This window comes from Leguminivora glycinivorella, unplaced genomic scaffold, assembly GCF_023078275.1.
Source record: "Leguminivora glycinivorella isolate SPB_JAAS2020 unplaced genomic scaffold, LegGlyc_1.1 Scaffold6, whole genome shotgun sequence".
In the NCBI taxonomy this organism is placed as follows: Eukaryota; Metazoa; Arthropoda; class Insecta; order Lepidoptera; family Tortricidae; genus Leguminivora; species Leguminivora glycinivorella.
Window position 1 is genome coordinate 2,579,381 of NW_025952831.1, and position 15,206 is coordinate 2,594,586.

Consider the following 15,206-nt stretch of genomic DNA (forward strand, 5'->3'; position numbering starts at 1 on the left):
GGAGAATAGAAGCTACAGTTTATTTTTTTGCTTTGGTTCGTGGGCCCTGTATCCAAAGCGGTAGGTATACTAAACACAGGGTTTTTGTTAGAAGTTAGATTACACGTAATAAATCGGTGTGCACAGCTCTCGTCCTAGACTTTACTAACAAGCAGGGCCACGCGTGGCCTCAGCTTACAAGTTAATGTCAGTTGCTAACCTTAGTTAACGGCTTTGTAACTAAAAATGCTCTGTATATACATTATATTTATACAATACACTACAATTTCTAAGCGTTTTGGATTTTTAGTAAACTAAAGATTTTAATGTGACCTTATTTAAAAGTAGCCGTAAAAAGTACCTATTGTGAATCCACATCGAAAAATCGGGAAAATATCCCCTGGCTATGTTTACTCACTGTATTTGAAGTTTTCTCTAAATCCTTAATTTTCCAAGGAAAACCTATAATATATTCGGCAATATGTAGTGAATGCTTGAGATTATGTGAGGCGATGGATGCGAGGTGATCAACTGTTCCCATATAAAATGTCTGTTAGGTGTATGCCTATTATTGTAAATGTATATGTCTACTTGTTTTTCTTGTTATGTCAGCCTAAGATACGTGACGCAATGGTTAGCTGTAAAGGCATGTAATCATGTTTACCAATAAATAATCCATACTAATATTATAAATGGGAAAGTGTGTGTGTCTGTTTGTTTGTCCGTCTTTCACGGCAAAACGGAGCTACAAATTGACGTGATTTTTTAAGTGGAGATAGTTGAAGGGATGGAGAGTTACGTAGGCTACTTTTTGTCTCTTTCTAACGCGAGCGAAGCCGCGGGCAAAAGCTAGTAATAAATAACTCAACTAAACTAAATTCACTATTAAGATACCTACTAACCTTATTTTCCTCGATGGCTCCGCTATCGAGTTACTTACCCCAACTCGATTTACCCTTAACCGTGTTTGTAGCGAGTCTGGCGGGGGTGGTTTAAAGGAGTTATTAGACGGCGAATAAGAGTGTTTTCACATTTACCGATCCGATATTGGATGTCTGTTGGAAATAACTAATAGTTACCTATTTGTTATACAAGGGGGCAAAGTTGTAGGTACTTTAACGCCGAGTGTGGAATTGAAAAACGAGCAAGTGAAAGGATTCTATAGTTGAACCACGAGCGAAGCGAGCGGTTCGAGAATCAATTTTAAAGCAGTTAATTTGACTTTATTCAAGGTCAAATTACTTTACCCACTAGTGGATAAAATGCGTTTTTACCTGCTGGTATTAATGGACAAAACACGTGTTTCTGAGCTAGTGAGGGGAAAAATATATGAGATAAGTCTTCTTCCTCAACCTAGCGTTTTCCCGGCCTAGCGCCAGGGTCCGCTTTCCTGCTCAACCTTCTCTATTATACCCGGTCTTCGGCATCCTGAGGCGTAAGATTGTTCTCTTGCTTGTCCGCTGTCACGACATGACAATAAGTATTTCAGTAATTTTAATTTGTTCATTCAATAAACCATCAATTTCCCATTAACTAGTTCATCGTTTCAAAGGCCTGTTTTTAACCCCCGACGCAAAAACGACGGGGTGTTATAAGTTTGACGTCTGTGTGTGTGTCTGTCTGTGGCATCGTAGCTCCCGAACGGATGAACCGATTTAGATTTAGTTTTTTTTTGTCTGAAAGCTGAGTTAGTCGGGAGTGTTTTTCCATGATCCATGAAAATCATAGTCTACAAAATATGTCGTGGTCGGGGGTTTTTTCAAAATTTTAATTTTGTTGTTAGGTTATAGATCTGATATAAGCTAAATAATATTTGAATTTTATGTTTTATCTTAGTTACTGTAAAAACAAAAGTTTTCCGTGATCAGGATCTTAACTGCGTAGGAATATCGGGAGCTCGACAAAAATTCATAAAATAATCTCGGCCAATATAAGTCACAGTTGCAATTTCATTAAATTGAAGAGGATGCCGTTATTTAAGTACTTACACTGCTTTTACGTAACCATGAGCCACTCCCGCTCCCCGCTGAAAGTGCCGCCCACCCCCTCTCGGTTACCTCACAGTTACCACCTGTCACAAACGCAAACAGTCGACCTGTCATATTTCACTCATACAAGCATGGTACGCGTTCACCTACACGAGCTTACGCCGTGTCTTGCGTGGGCGACGGTCGTCGTCGTGTCTCATACTTCCATATCGATAAGGTTTGATTTCGTATGCGTCGCATCGCCGTCGCGCGACCATCGCGCGACCGTCGCCCACGCAAACCACGGCGTTAGACTGTGTGCTAGGAACGCGCCTCTTTCATATATTTGATCGCCAGTGTCAGAGGTGTGCCATGAGCGAGCATATGTGACCAACTAAAAGTCACAACTTAAATAGCAAGTCGATGGCTATATAGCAGGGTCGATGCCCTGTTCGCCTTAAAAGCTTCCGTCCGCACTTAAACTGAGTGATCGGCAGGAAATTGGACACCTGAACGCGTAATCAGTTTCTTGACACCAAAATAAATGATGAGCTACAACGCGACGCTGTGTATCACTGTCACTCCATCTCGCCTTATACTTTAACCTAATAACCTAACCTTTAACAAATTTAAATTTTGATAAAAACCCCGACTTAGGGCCAGTTGCATCAACCGTGCATCAACCACATTTGACAGACACATCATCGTCACTCAGCAGACTTCAATGACACTTCTCATACAATAAAATTTAACGAACGCTTTAACGGTGCCAGACCGTTTGGTGCAACCGGCCCTTAGTGTACCGATTTCCATCAAACATCCTGTTAAGAGGATACGGCAGCGAAAATGCTAAAATGGAAAGGAGCCGTTTCAACTTGGGAATTTTAGTAAAATATACAAGTGTTATTAACTAGATTTATCGAAAAAAAATGTCCATTAAGAACAACTCAGTCAAAAGATATTTCAAAAAATCTTTAAAATCGAGGTTCCGCTCTCGACTCTTTCCTCCTTCAAAACTTAATCAATCGGAACGAAATTTGAGAATCTGAATAACAATGAAATAATCGATGTCGTACCGTTTAGCATTTTTGGTTAATTGTTACCAATCTTGAGTATCACACCTTTTTTTGCGCCACAATGAAAAAAGGCCGTTTTTGGAAATTTTTGATTGGCTCTAGAGTCTTTAAAAAGCAGAATATCAAAAAAATCAAAACGGTCCGACACAGATAAAAATAATAACAATCTGTGTTGAAAAAATCATTGGTCTATCTTAAAAAACCAGGGAGGAAATAGTCGAGAGCGTTTGTATGGAGAATTGACCCCTACCGTATCGTCTTAAATTTTATGACGATCATGATGGGAATTCTTATATTTTTGTAGAGAAACGCAAACTTATATTGTCATTTTTTTCGTGAAATAAATCATCTAATCTAACATGGCTAAGAACACTTCCGACTAATTCAGCTTTCAAACCAAAGAAATCTAAATCGGTTCATCCGTTCGGGAGCTACGATGCCCACTTTTGCGTCGCGGGTTTAAAACAGTCCTCCGGCGCGTCTGTTTGTATGCTTATTCGTGAATAACTCGAAAACTACTACACGAATTTCAAGCGGTTTTATCTGTGAAGAGTGATTCTTGAGAAAGGTTCAGGTATACCGATACATTTAAGCCGCCATCTCTGATTTTTTCAATAGAAATGCTTCCAACATCCGATATCGGATCGGATAATGTGAAAACGCACTTAGTGTTGTCAAATCTTTTCCGTTTCACCCTCAAGCCTCGTAAACCCTCGAATTGTTTATATTTTCAAACTCCTCGCTACGCTCGTGGTTCAACTTTGGAAACTTTCGCTTACTAGGGTAAAATCACGCACGAGGTTCGACAACCTTGCCCTTAAGAGTTTAACCCTTTTCCAGGCATTATATAATTTCATCGACCATCTACATGTCAACGCGATTTACACTCTAAAAAACACTGCAGCCGGCGTATCATGCTGCCAATTTTATCACTTATCCACGTGGATAAGACATCTGTCACTCTCACACTGACATACTTGCTAAAGCGTGAGGGATGCTTTATCCACGTGGATAAGTGATAAAATTGGAAGCATGATACGCCGGCAGTTCAGGGTACAAATTGTAGATTGCACTTTAACAAAGTGACTCGCCTTAACCCTTAAATGCAGTGATGTATATACATCATGTATTTTTGACTCTATTGTCAAAATTTAAATTTGAATATTTGTCAAGGTCATGCATTTAAGGGTTAAAATCTACAGTAAAATGGGGTGAATAGGGATGAGGCTTAAAATGTGATTTGCTCTGCAATTTCTTTAAAAATACTACATAAATTGTACAATTCAATTGTTATGATACACTTGTGTAAGTAGATATTTAGTAAACGTTCTTCGTCCCTATTCACCTCGGCATCCCTATTCACCCCATTTGCCGGTATGTGAAGTGTGAAATAAAGAGTATTGTATTGTATCTGTCGCTAAAACATCACTATTTAGGATTATACGTTGTATTTTGTATAAAACTTTCTAGATTGCTGGGGCCATTACGCGGATCCACGTTCGAAAGGTAAATTTGTCCTAAAGCCTAGTAAGTAAAACCCATAATAAAACACATGTGTAGTAATGCTGTTAAATGCAATTTATTCAGTTAAACAGAAACAAAATGCGGCTCCAAAGAGCTCCATCCCACCACCTGCCTCTTATAGAATACAATAAAAGTGGAAATGAACTTAACTAGTGTCTTTTGATGCATGCTATAACTATTATAGTCAATGATTGTAGTAGACGTAGTAGTATGTCAAGTATATAGGGAGGAAAATCGGACTTGCCAAGAGGATACTGGGATCGAATCCCGATATTTGTGTGATGAGCATATATATCTGTTCCTGAGTCATGGATATTTTCTATGTATTTGTATATTCTCCGTGTGGTGCGGGTTTAAAAACTTCAACAACTTGAGCAGTTTCATGTGTGCCCCTTAAGGGAATATAGGCGTGAGTTGTCTTAGTACCTGCAACACAGGCATTCTTGAGCTTTCTGTAAGACTAAGTAAAGTGTATATTCAATATTAATATACAGGTACGCATTTTTTAGACTTCACATCTCTACTACAATCAAATCTGCTATCATATAAACACTTAACTTCACAATACTAACATAGATCTCTACCAGCCACAGGGTGCCTTGAAATGCGTGCAGAGTTAGCGAATCAAAACAGACATCGGGCGAGCTCACTCCATCGTAGACCACGTCTTCGCCTCGGCTAGTTTGTGGCCATGGGCACACCTCGGACACTGGCAATCAAATATATGAAAGAGGCGCGTTCCTAACCCACAGTCTAAGCTCGTGTAGGTGAACGCGTCCTATGCTTAGTATGAGTGAAATATGACAGGTCGACTGTTCGCGTTTTTGACAGGCGGTAACTGAGAGGGGGTGGGAGGCACTTTCAGCGAGGAGCGGGAGTGGCCATACTGTACGATAGTACTCTTTATTATACTGTGCCATGGGCATAGATTAAATATAAGAAGATCATACCATCCCATACATTAAAATGCGACCGCCTAAGAACGCGCATACACTACACCACACATAGATGGCGCCACAAAAAAAATGTCTTGTAGCTTTCAATTATACTTGTAGAGGCCGTTAAGTGTCACTTTTGACATATATTTATGGTTCGAAAGTGACACTTAATCAATCTACAAATATAATCGATGGCAACAAGGCATTTTTGGGACGCCATCTATGTGTGGTGTAGTGTATGCGCGTTCTTAGGCGGTCGCATATTAATGTATAGGATGGTATGATCTTATATTTAATCTATGCCATGGGTAAGCCCATTTTTATAAAAAAAATGTTCAGTGCGCGAATTTCGCAAAATCTGAACGCATTTCTCGCTATAAATCCATAAACATGCTATAACTTTATAGTCTCAGAGCTTTAGTCTATTTGTGTCAATGTATATTCAAATACATTTACTTATTTACAACAGTTTATACCAATAAAATTTGTATAGATATGGTAACATGATTTGTCTTCACAGCACCAAATTAAATATTGACAATAAAGTAACCCAATTTTATTGAACCACTTAGTTACCATATAAGTTTGACATACATTGACACAAAATATTAGTCACATAATATTTTAAAGATTGATCAGAAATATATATTGCGGAATTTCATTAGAACTATTTTACTCATACTATACTGAACCACAGTATCAAACCAGTAATAATTCTTCTAACAAATTTTGCGCCGCGCGGTTTGTCCTTGAGTAGCGCTCGCACGCAGCGAGGTGCAGAGAGTACATGCGAAACCGGATGATTCCGGTCGCGTCAGTACGCGCCGCGCGCTACACGGCAGTGCGAGAGAGCCAAATACCGATCGTGTCGCTGCTGGAGATTAATACTGAGGCGTCCTTATACTGTGACTGAACTGTCATTGCTAACAGCGCCCTTTTGACAATAGTCATATATAATTATATATATATATATATATATCTGGTCAATCTTTACGCGATAGGCCCCTAGTGTCTATTCTAAGATGGCAATCGACAATTCCATATACAATACATTATAAGACGTGATCCTTATACTTTGCAATTAAAATAAATATATTTCATTGGTCATTTAAAACAAAAGTTTTCTATGATAGGACGTTTAAATGCGTGTATAACACCCAGTTCTCACGCAAATTCACATACAGTGACCGGTTAAAAAAAATGTAAACATAGCGAAGCTATGTATACAGCCCGGTTATATAATACATAGCGTCTAACGCGTTTATAAACATGTAGGTAATACAGCTACGCGCACTAATTTCTAACGAATTTGAATGCGTGAGGGCGTTTTCCGAAAAAAAGTGTTTTTCTAAGGTTTTTCTTACTCAATTTTAGTACTATTGTTACCAAAATTCGTATTTAAAATATCAACAATAAAATGCATATAAAAACGTGTCAATCTGGAATGATATATTTCGTAAAATGTCGCTAATAACCGTGAGAAGAAAAATCTCAATAAAATCTTGATATTTGTGACTTTGTACAGTCCACATTTTTTTTTTCAAGTAAAGTCAAGGTTTTAAATATAGATGCGGATAAAGCGCCAAAATATGTATACACAACTTTATTATATTGCTTTTTAACTACACTGAGACTTTAGCACGTCGTGCTGTGGAAACGGGAGCTAGCGGCCGTGAATAATAGAAACAAAGGCTTTTGTTTAACAGATAACAAAAAACCATCTCAGAAAATTCATACTATACTTACGCGTTAAGTTCGTGGATACATATTTTTTGGGACTTTGTCTGCAACTATTTTTTATACCTTTACCAGGACCTTCTGAAATTCGTTAGAGATTCGATGTTCCTTGACTTGAAGTTTGACACTTACGCAACCAAGAACCCTGGGCACTTGTGAACTTCGCTCAGATGACGGAGAACCCACTGGGCGGGTTCTCATCATACAAGCGGGTGGTTATAAATACGTCGGGTTTATGACGTAGTGCGCCATTTGTCTTGTTGTGTATGTGTTAAGGACCCTTTATAGTTGGAAAGCCACATGTACACTTTTTTTGGGAAACGCTCATAAAGGCTTCGACTCGCGAATAATTTTGAGGTAGAGTTCAATTTCACTAAGTCGCGATCACATTAAAATTATTCTAAAACATTAATAATACGGGTGGCCCCCATTTCACACTTTTCTGATATTTTCGCATAACCTTTATTTTAAAATATTTTGTGTATCATTAAACAACTTAAATATTAGACATTGAAAATCGAAAAAAACTTGTTCACAATAGTTATTATAATTCTAAACAAATTATTTAGAAAATTTAATTTCCCTTGTAATCTGTTATTGCCATCATTAGTTTGAACGAATTCACGTCTATTAGAAAAGTTGTTTATAGTAAAAAGGAGTGTACAAGTTTCTAATGGGTCGGCAACGCGCATGTGACACCCCTTGAGTTGCAGGCGTCCATAGGTTACGGTGACCGTTTTCCATCAGGCGGGCCGTATACGTGTTTGCCACCGACGTGGTATATTAAAAATTATGCGAAAATGATACTAAAAGTGATCATAGACAACTGAGTTACCATAGATAATATAATTAATATCGAACGCGATTTTAAAAATCTTTTGGATATGTTAAAATAGTTCTAAAACTTTTCATATCTTCCACGAGTTTTGAGCTGACGGATTTGCAAGCTTACTTACACTTTATGCTTTTAGCTCTTAACAATAAAGACATATATACCTCCGTATAAACAAGTCTAAGAAAAAACGCAACTCGGAACAGTCAAAAGATATGTACGGTCGCCTAGATGGCGACACTTTTGGTTGATTCTCGGCGAGTCCCGCTAAAATTAATCCATACTGATAATTATAAATGGTAAAGTGTGTATGTCTGTTTGTTTGTCCCTCTTTCACGGCAAAACGGAGCGACGCATTGTCGTGATTTTTTAAGTTCCACTTGAAGGGACGAAAAGTGTCATAGGCTACTTTTTGTCTCTTTCTAACGCGAGCGAAGCCGCGGGGAAAAGCTAGTATTTGATAATTGTAACACTGTCAACTGGTCAAAACAGAGGTAAAGTTTTAATCCTGTGTAAAATAAGGTAGTCTGTGCACTGTGACTACATTTTACTTTGACAATAATTCTCAATATACTCGATACTCTTTCGCTCTTACTGTGTATGAGTGCGCGTGAGATAGAATATATAAGTTACGCAGATGTTAGCATCAAGTACAGTCACCGGCATCAAAATGTGACGATTTCTATACCTTGTCACATTAACGTCTTGTTTGAAATGTCATGCGAAATTGTCAAACAATTTAAAGCGACAAGGTACAGAAATCATCACTTGTTTATGCCGGTGACTGTACTTCAGTTTATAGACATAGTAAAAAAAATGTTCAGTTCATATTGACAGCTGTCAAAAGATATCTCAGTTGTCTATGGTATGAGGAGGATCTTAATAATACTCATTGCTTGTTGCGGAAGCGTGTTTTAGCGTCTCCGTCACCCGTTAGGAGTGAGAAGGACGGCACGATGGCTAGATATGCGCGCTCGCTTCGTTCTGAAACAAAAAATAACGAGTTCAAGAGTATTAAAACCTCAAAATGGACGCCATGTTTAAAAAATAACCTAACCACAAGACTAAAATTTTGAAAAATCCCCCGACTGCGACATAGTAGACCGATTTTCATGAAACATGGCTAAGAACACTCCCGACTAACTCAGCTTTCAGACAAAAAAAAACTAAATCTAAATCGGTTCATCCGTTCGGGAGCTACGATGCCACAGACAGACACACACACAGAGAGACAGACAGACACAGACACAGACAGACATACATACAGACGTGAAACTTATAACACCCCTTCGTTTTTGCGTCGGGGGTTAAAATAAAATTGTAAGAAAAATTACATTTTGCCACGGCTCATGGAAGCCGGGGGTCCACTTTGACAACGTACGCCTTTATTTTGTTATATCGTCACTACTTTGAAAAAATCTCGTATCTCACGCTGTTCCTCAAAGTTAAAACGCAGTAAGTCTATATGCATTCCATACATACTTACTACAATTTTCTATTCATTGACAGACGAAGATACCTGTATTTACCTGTCCATTTTCCTCTGGCCGGTCGGCCCCGGCTGGCGGGTGCTGCTCGCTGAGCATACGGCACACGGGCGGCGGCGACTCGCTAGGCGGGTTCGGCTCGCTCAGGGTTCGCGCCACCTGCGGGGAAAATACCGTAACATGTTCAACATTTCTTCAATGAATATGTACAGTCAATCAATTGGAACCCTAGGCCACTCTACAACCATGTCAAAATGACAAGCAGTAAGAGATTTCTTACAACCTGATTTATAACGTCACTATGACATAGTTCTACAGTGGCCTAGGATTCCAATTGACAACGTTTCAAAATTTTCAATGTCCCTAATTCGAAAACCATTTCGAGATATACGCTTGTAGATCACATAAATATTTTTTTAAATTGTTTTTTCCGTATTCTTAGTATAAAAAAATCTTAAAAATAGTTTAAAGGGGAAGTGACGTCAAAGAGCTGATTTAGAGCTGCCACTATAACAAAAAAATCTGAAAAAAATCTTCCAGTTGGGATGTCACTCGAGTTTGACAGTGACACATATCACAGTTCGTAGCAAAGATATTAAAAATTTCATGACTTAGTCTATGGTTCGTAGTCATTCATTATTGGTTGACACTGACACTTGACAGTCAGACATACCGGACTGTTTGAGCTGACTTTTTTTTTAGAAATGATTTTGTCGTTTTCTTAGGTGTATGAAACAACACATGTGACGTCATAAAGCTGTGTCTTGACGTTTGTAACTTACGCTCTTTCTGCTCGAAGTAGTAATAAGAAGGGATTTTCTCATTAAAATAGCAGTTTTTGGAAAAATAAAAAAATACGTGTATCTTTTAGTATTGAGTTCTTTCAAACCAAACAATAAAAAGTAGTACTCAAAAATATGAAATGTTGTCAATTTGACTGTACTTAATAATTTCTAGCTAGCCTTGATGTGGGTATGTTTCACGTCAATGTCTGTCTGTGAGATGGTAGCTATTATATGTTGATGTTATTTTCCTACGCGAAAGTGAGTTTCGGTGGATCGTAGCTATGTTTGATAGGAATCGATCCAGCGTTTTGGAGAATGGCAGCTGAAGGAGCTTTTTTCACTGTCAGTTTTGGTCTTTGATAAAAAGGTTTAGAACCTAAACTTAACCTAGCTTGGTGAGACCACAGTCTCCTATATAGACCAGGCGCCAGTCGCGCGATAAATGATAAAAACATCTGGCCGTTCCTATCGCACTTACAAATAGTGCGATAGGGATCGCGCGACCATACTTGCCTGGCAGCAGGGCAATAGCCCTGGATAATAATTCTCCCAATTTTATCACTTATCAACGTGGATAAGACAAGAGTCACTCTCACACAGACATATTTGCCAGAACGTGACGGATACTTCATCCACGTGGATAATAGTACATTGTGCAACAAGGGGAGGAAGTTGAATATTTAATATTACTAACGAGAGTACGTTAAATCGCGACGGCTCGCCGGAGCGATTAAAAGACTCGAGTTAGTAATATTCATACTCCCCGAGTTACACACAATGTTTTTCATCACACTCGCAATGTAAAAAATACGTAAATAGATATAAAAAAGTTAAGTACGGTACAAGAAATTTCATTATTCCCTCGGGAGAAGGATTTTTCTATAACTCACGCTCCACCTGCGTGCAATAGCACATTTAAAGTGCGGGTGTGATGAAAAATTTTAAACACAGGCCCTCAGTACTGACAAAGTGGATCGAGTATTATAGAGAGTTACTGTTAAAGTAAAATGTGAAATGTGTAATCACAGTGCATGACTGCCATCTCTCGACACAAGCTTAAAACTTTTGAACCTCAGTTTTGACAATTTGGCCGATATTCTTAGCTTGATATGTTTTAAAATGTCAAATATTAATATTAGCGCCATCTAGCTGAGCGTACCCGAAAGGTGTAATGCCATCTAGGCCACCGTACCTTTTCTGTATGGTATTGAGGTACGTTTTTTTTCTTAGACTTTATCTGTCTATACGGAGTTATATATGTCTTTGGAGTTGGCGTTGTACTATATCGTTTGTACTTGTGAATATGTAGTCGTAAGTCAAATTTCTAGTCAATAAGAAAAATTTGCATGCTACACCCTTGGAGAAGTGTGACGATCAGAATAATGCATGTTTACCTACCACCTAATTTAATGTACAGTCAAGTGTAAAAATATGGGTGTACACATCTTACTCAAAAATATGTCCCATAGCACCTCAGTCCGGTGTAATAAGAGCGTAGTACCATATTTTTGAGTCGATTTTTCGATAATTATTTTTGCACTTGACTGTACCACATTTGTTGCAAATATTTGATTTGATTCGGTACTGACCACAGGCGGGTCAGCCAGCATGGTCCACTCGGCGTCGGGCGCGGGCAGCCACTCGACGCAGGCCAGGAACTCGCGGCCGGAGAAGCCGCCGGCCGCGTACAGCGCGCCGCCCAGCTCCGCCAGCCCCAGCCCGGCGCGCGCGCGCCGCAGCGGCGGGCCCGCTTGCCAGGTGCCTCCTGTGGGGAAATAGAATCATTTTATACCGGGTGCCCGGTAATTAATGGACAATCTTTTAACCACCGAGAGGGCACCTTATACTGGCCCAGAAAATCGACATTAAGGTTCAGTAAATGTCGCCTGGTTTTCGAGATTTTCACACTTTTTAAAAATTTAGGTAGTATTAAAATTTTAAAGTGTGAGAATCTCGAAAACCAGGCGACTTTTACTAAACCTTACAGTCGATTTTCTGGACCAGTATGAGGTGCCCTCTTGGTGGTTAAAAGGTTATCCACTCATTACCGGGCACCCTGTATACATTCAAAAAAGAGTGTGCCTAAAAGGTGGAGCAAAAGACATTAAGTCCCCATTAGCTGCAGGTTCAGTTCTCTACACTTCTGCAGCAACCGATCCACTTTAAGGACTGATTTAGACGCCGTGCGAACTCGCATGCGATTTTAGTTACATTGCGGGCTGTGAGGTTACATACAATTTTGCACCGCCATCAAATACCGCAATGTAATATAACTCGTACGCGAGTACTCGTACCGTCTAAATGGGCTTTAAGTATGAGGGCGCCTCGACACCCAATCGTGACCGCATACGCGACTAGGCCACAGGATCCGACATGTACTGTAGCTCGTTGTGACCGGGAGTGTATCCAGCCTGTTACATCATGACAAAGACCTTCCAACTATAAAAACACTAAAAAATTTGGAACTTCTTACCTGCAACCAATCCACACGTCGCATGGACGCCGCTCCATCAGAACTTCCAGCTACAACCAGCCGGCCTTGCCAAGCGCAGCCGCCCATCGATCGTCGCGCTGAAGGCAGCCAGGGACCCGGAGTCCAACCAGCCTCTTATACCATAAGAAAGATCCTCCTCCTACAAAGCACAAAGACTAGGACTTCTTACCTGCTGGTTCAGATCCTGGTAGCAGCCAATCCACGCGTCGCAAGGACGCCGCTCCATCAGAACCTCCGGCTACAACCAACCGGCCTCGCCAGGCGCAGTCGCCCATTGATCGACGCGCTGAAGGCAGCAGCGGACCGGGAGTGTATCCGGCCTGTTACATCATGAGAAGGACCTTCCAGCTATAAAAACACAAAGACTTTAAAACTTCTTATCTGCAGGTTCAGATCCTGGTAGCAGCCAATCCACGCGTCGCAAGGACGCCGCTCCATCAGAACCTCCGGCTACAACCAACCGGCCGCGCCAGGTGCAGCCGCCTTTCGATCGTCGAGCTGAAGGCAGCCACGGACTCGCGAGTCCAACCAGCCTCATATATCATAAGAAAGATCCTCCTGCTACAAAGCACAAAGACTAAGACTTCTTACCTGCGGGTTCAGACCCTGGTAGCAGCCAATCCACGCGTCGCAAGGACGCCGCTCCATCAGAATCTCCGGCTACAACCAACCGGCCGCGCCAGGCGCAGCCTCCCATCGAACGTCGCGCTGAAGGCAGCAGCGGACCGGGAGTGTATCCAGCCTGTTACATTATGAGAAAGACCTTCCAGCTACAAAAACACGACTTTAGAACTTCTTACCTGCAAGTTCAGCTCCTGGTAGCAGCCAATCCACGCGTCGCAAGGACGCCGCTCCATCAGAACCTCCGGCTACAACCAACCGGCCGCGCCAGGCGCAGCCGCCCATCGATCGACGCGCTGAAGGCAGCAGCGGACCGGGAGTGTATCCAGCCTGTTACTTAGAACTTCTTACCTGCAGGTTCAGCTCCTGGTAGCAGCCAATCCACGCGTCGCAAGGACGCCGCTCCATCAGAACCTCCGGCTACAACCAACCGGCCGCGCCAGGCGCAGCCGCCCTTCGATCGACGCGCTGAAGGCAGCAGCGGACCGGGAGTGTATCCAGCCTGTTACATTATGAGAAAGACCTTCCAGCTACAAAAACACGACTTTAGAACTTCTTACCTGCAGGTTCAGCTCCTGGTAGCAGCCAATCCACGCGTCGCAAGGACGCCGCTCCATCAGAACCTCCGGCTACAACCAGCCGGTCTCGCCAGGCGCAGCCGCCCATCGAACGTCGCGCTGAAGGCAGCCACGGACCCGGAGTCCAACCAGCCTCTTATATCATAAGAAAGATCCTCCTGCTACAAAGCACAAAGACTAGGACTTCTTACCTGCCGGTTCAGATCCTGGTAGCAGCCAATCCACGCGTCGCAAGGACGCCGCTCCATCAGAACCTCCGGCTACAACCAACCGGCCGCGCCAGGCGCAGCCGCCCATCGATCGACGCGCTGAAGGCAGCAGCGGACCGGGAGTGTATCCAGCCTGTTACTTAGAACTTCTTACCTGCAGGTTCAGCTCCTGGTAGCAGCCAATCCACGCGTCGCAAGGACGCCGCTCCATCAGAACCTCCGGCTACAACCAACCGGCCGCGCCAGGCGCAGCCGCCCATCGAACGTCGCGCTGAAGGCAGCATCGGGCCGGGAGTCCATCCAGCCTGTGGAAGAATTGTTTGAATTACAATACCTGAGAAAAGGAGATTGTCAGATAGTTAGATGTCATAGTACAGAAAATAAGAAAATAACAATAGCACTTATAAACGCAATAGCAAGTAACACAAAATGCTTATAAGCAGGGCCCGTAACTTTCATGCCGATGACATAAATTTGACGTCACGCTGCTTATAGGATGATTCAAGAGTTTTATTTAATAATTAATCATTATTCATCAATCATTTTAATCATGACTTCAAAACTAATCTAATTCATATGTGAAATAATTAATACCTACTTGATACGTGAAATAGTACATTACGATACAAGTGCGTAAAAAAGGAAGTTCGAAACGAGTGGCGATAAATTAAAACACGACCGAAGGGAGTGTTTTAAATCGACACGAGTTACGAATTTCCTTTTCGCACTTGTATCGTACGACGTTTTTCAGTACAGATGAGCCTCCGAAGTTTCGACCTGGCATATAATGAACCACTTCTCGAACTAGTGCGTAAAAAAAAGACCATCTGTACTGAAAAGTAAATTAAATTATTTGTTTATGTTTTATAATATACATTTTATTAAATAGTTTTGTTACCATATTTCAATAAATTATAAAAACAAAATAAATTGTTTCCTTTTCGTTTCACGTAGGTATCAAGCAGGTATTCATTATTCC

At 41.1% G+C, this 15,206-nt stretch overlaps 1 protein-coding gene across 1 annotated transcript in view; it reads right to left on the bottom strand.

Annotated features, from left to right (window-relative positions):
* Nucleotides 1-8,970: 8,970 nt before the first annotated feature.
* The window catches only part of LOC125242067 (ring canal kelch homolog), a 78,954-nt gene continuing 72,718 nt past the window's right edge, over nucleotides 8,971-15,206 (bottom strand). The window contains exons 4-7 of the mRNA XM_048150769.1: nucleotides 14,382-14,532; nucleotides 11,915-12,090; nucleotides 9,583-9,699; nucleotides 8,971-9,037 (exon numbers count right to left, since the gene is read on the bottom strand). Of these exons, the coding sequence (XP_048006726.1) occupies nucleotides 9,014-9,037; nucleotides 9,583-9,699; nucleotides 11,915-12,090; nucleotides 14,382-14,532 (468 nt within the window). The 3' untranslated portion in view covers nucleotides 8,971-9,013. The remainder of the gene's footprint in view (nucleotides 9,038-9,582; nucleotides 9,700-11,914; nucleotides 12,091-14,381; nucleotides 14,533-15,206) is intronic.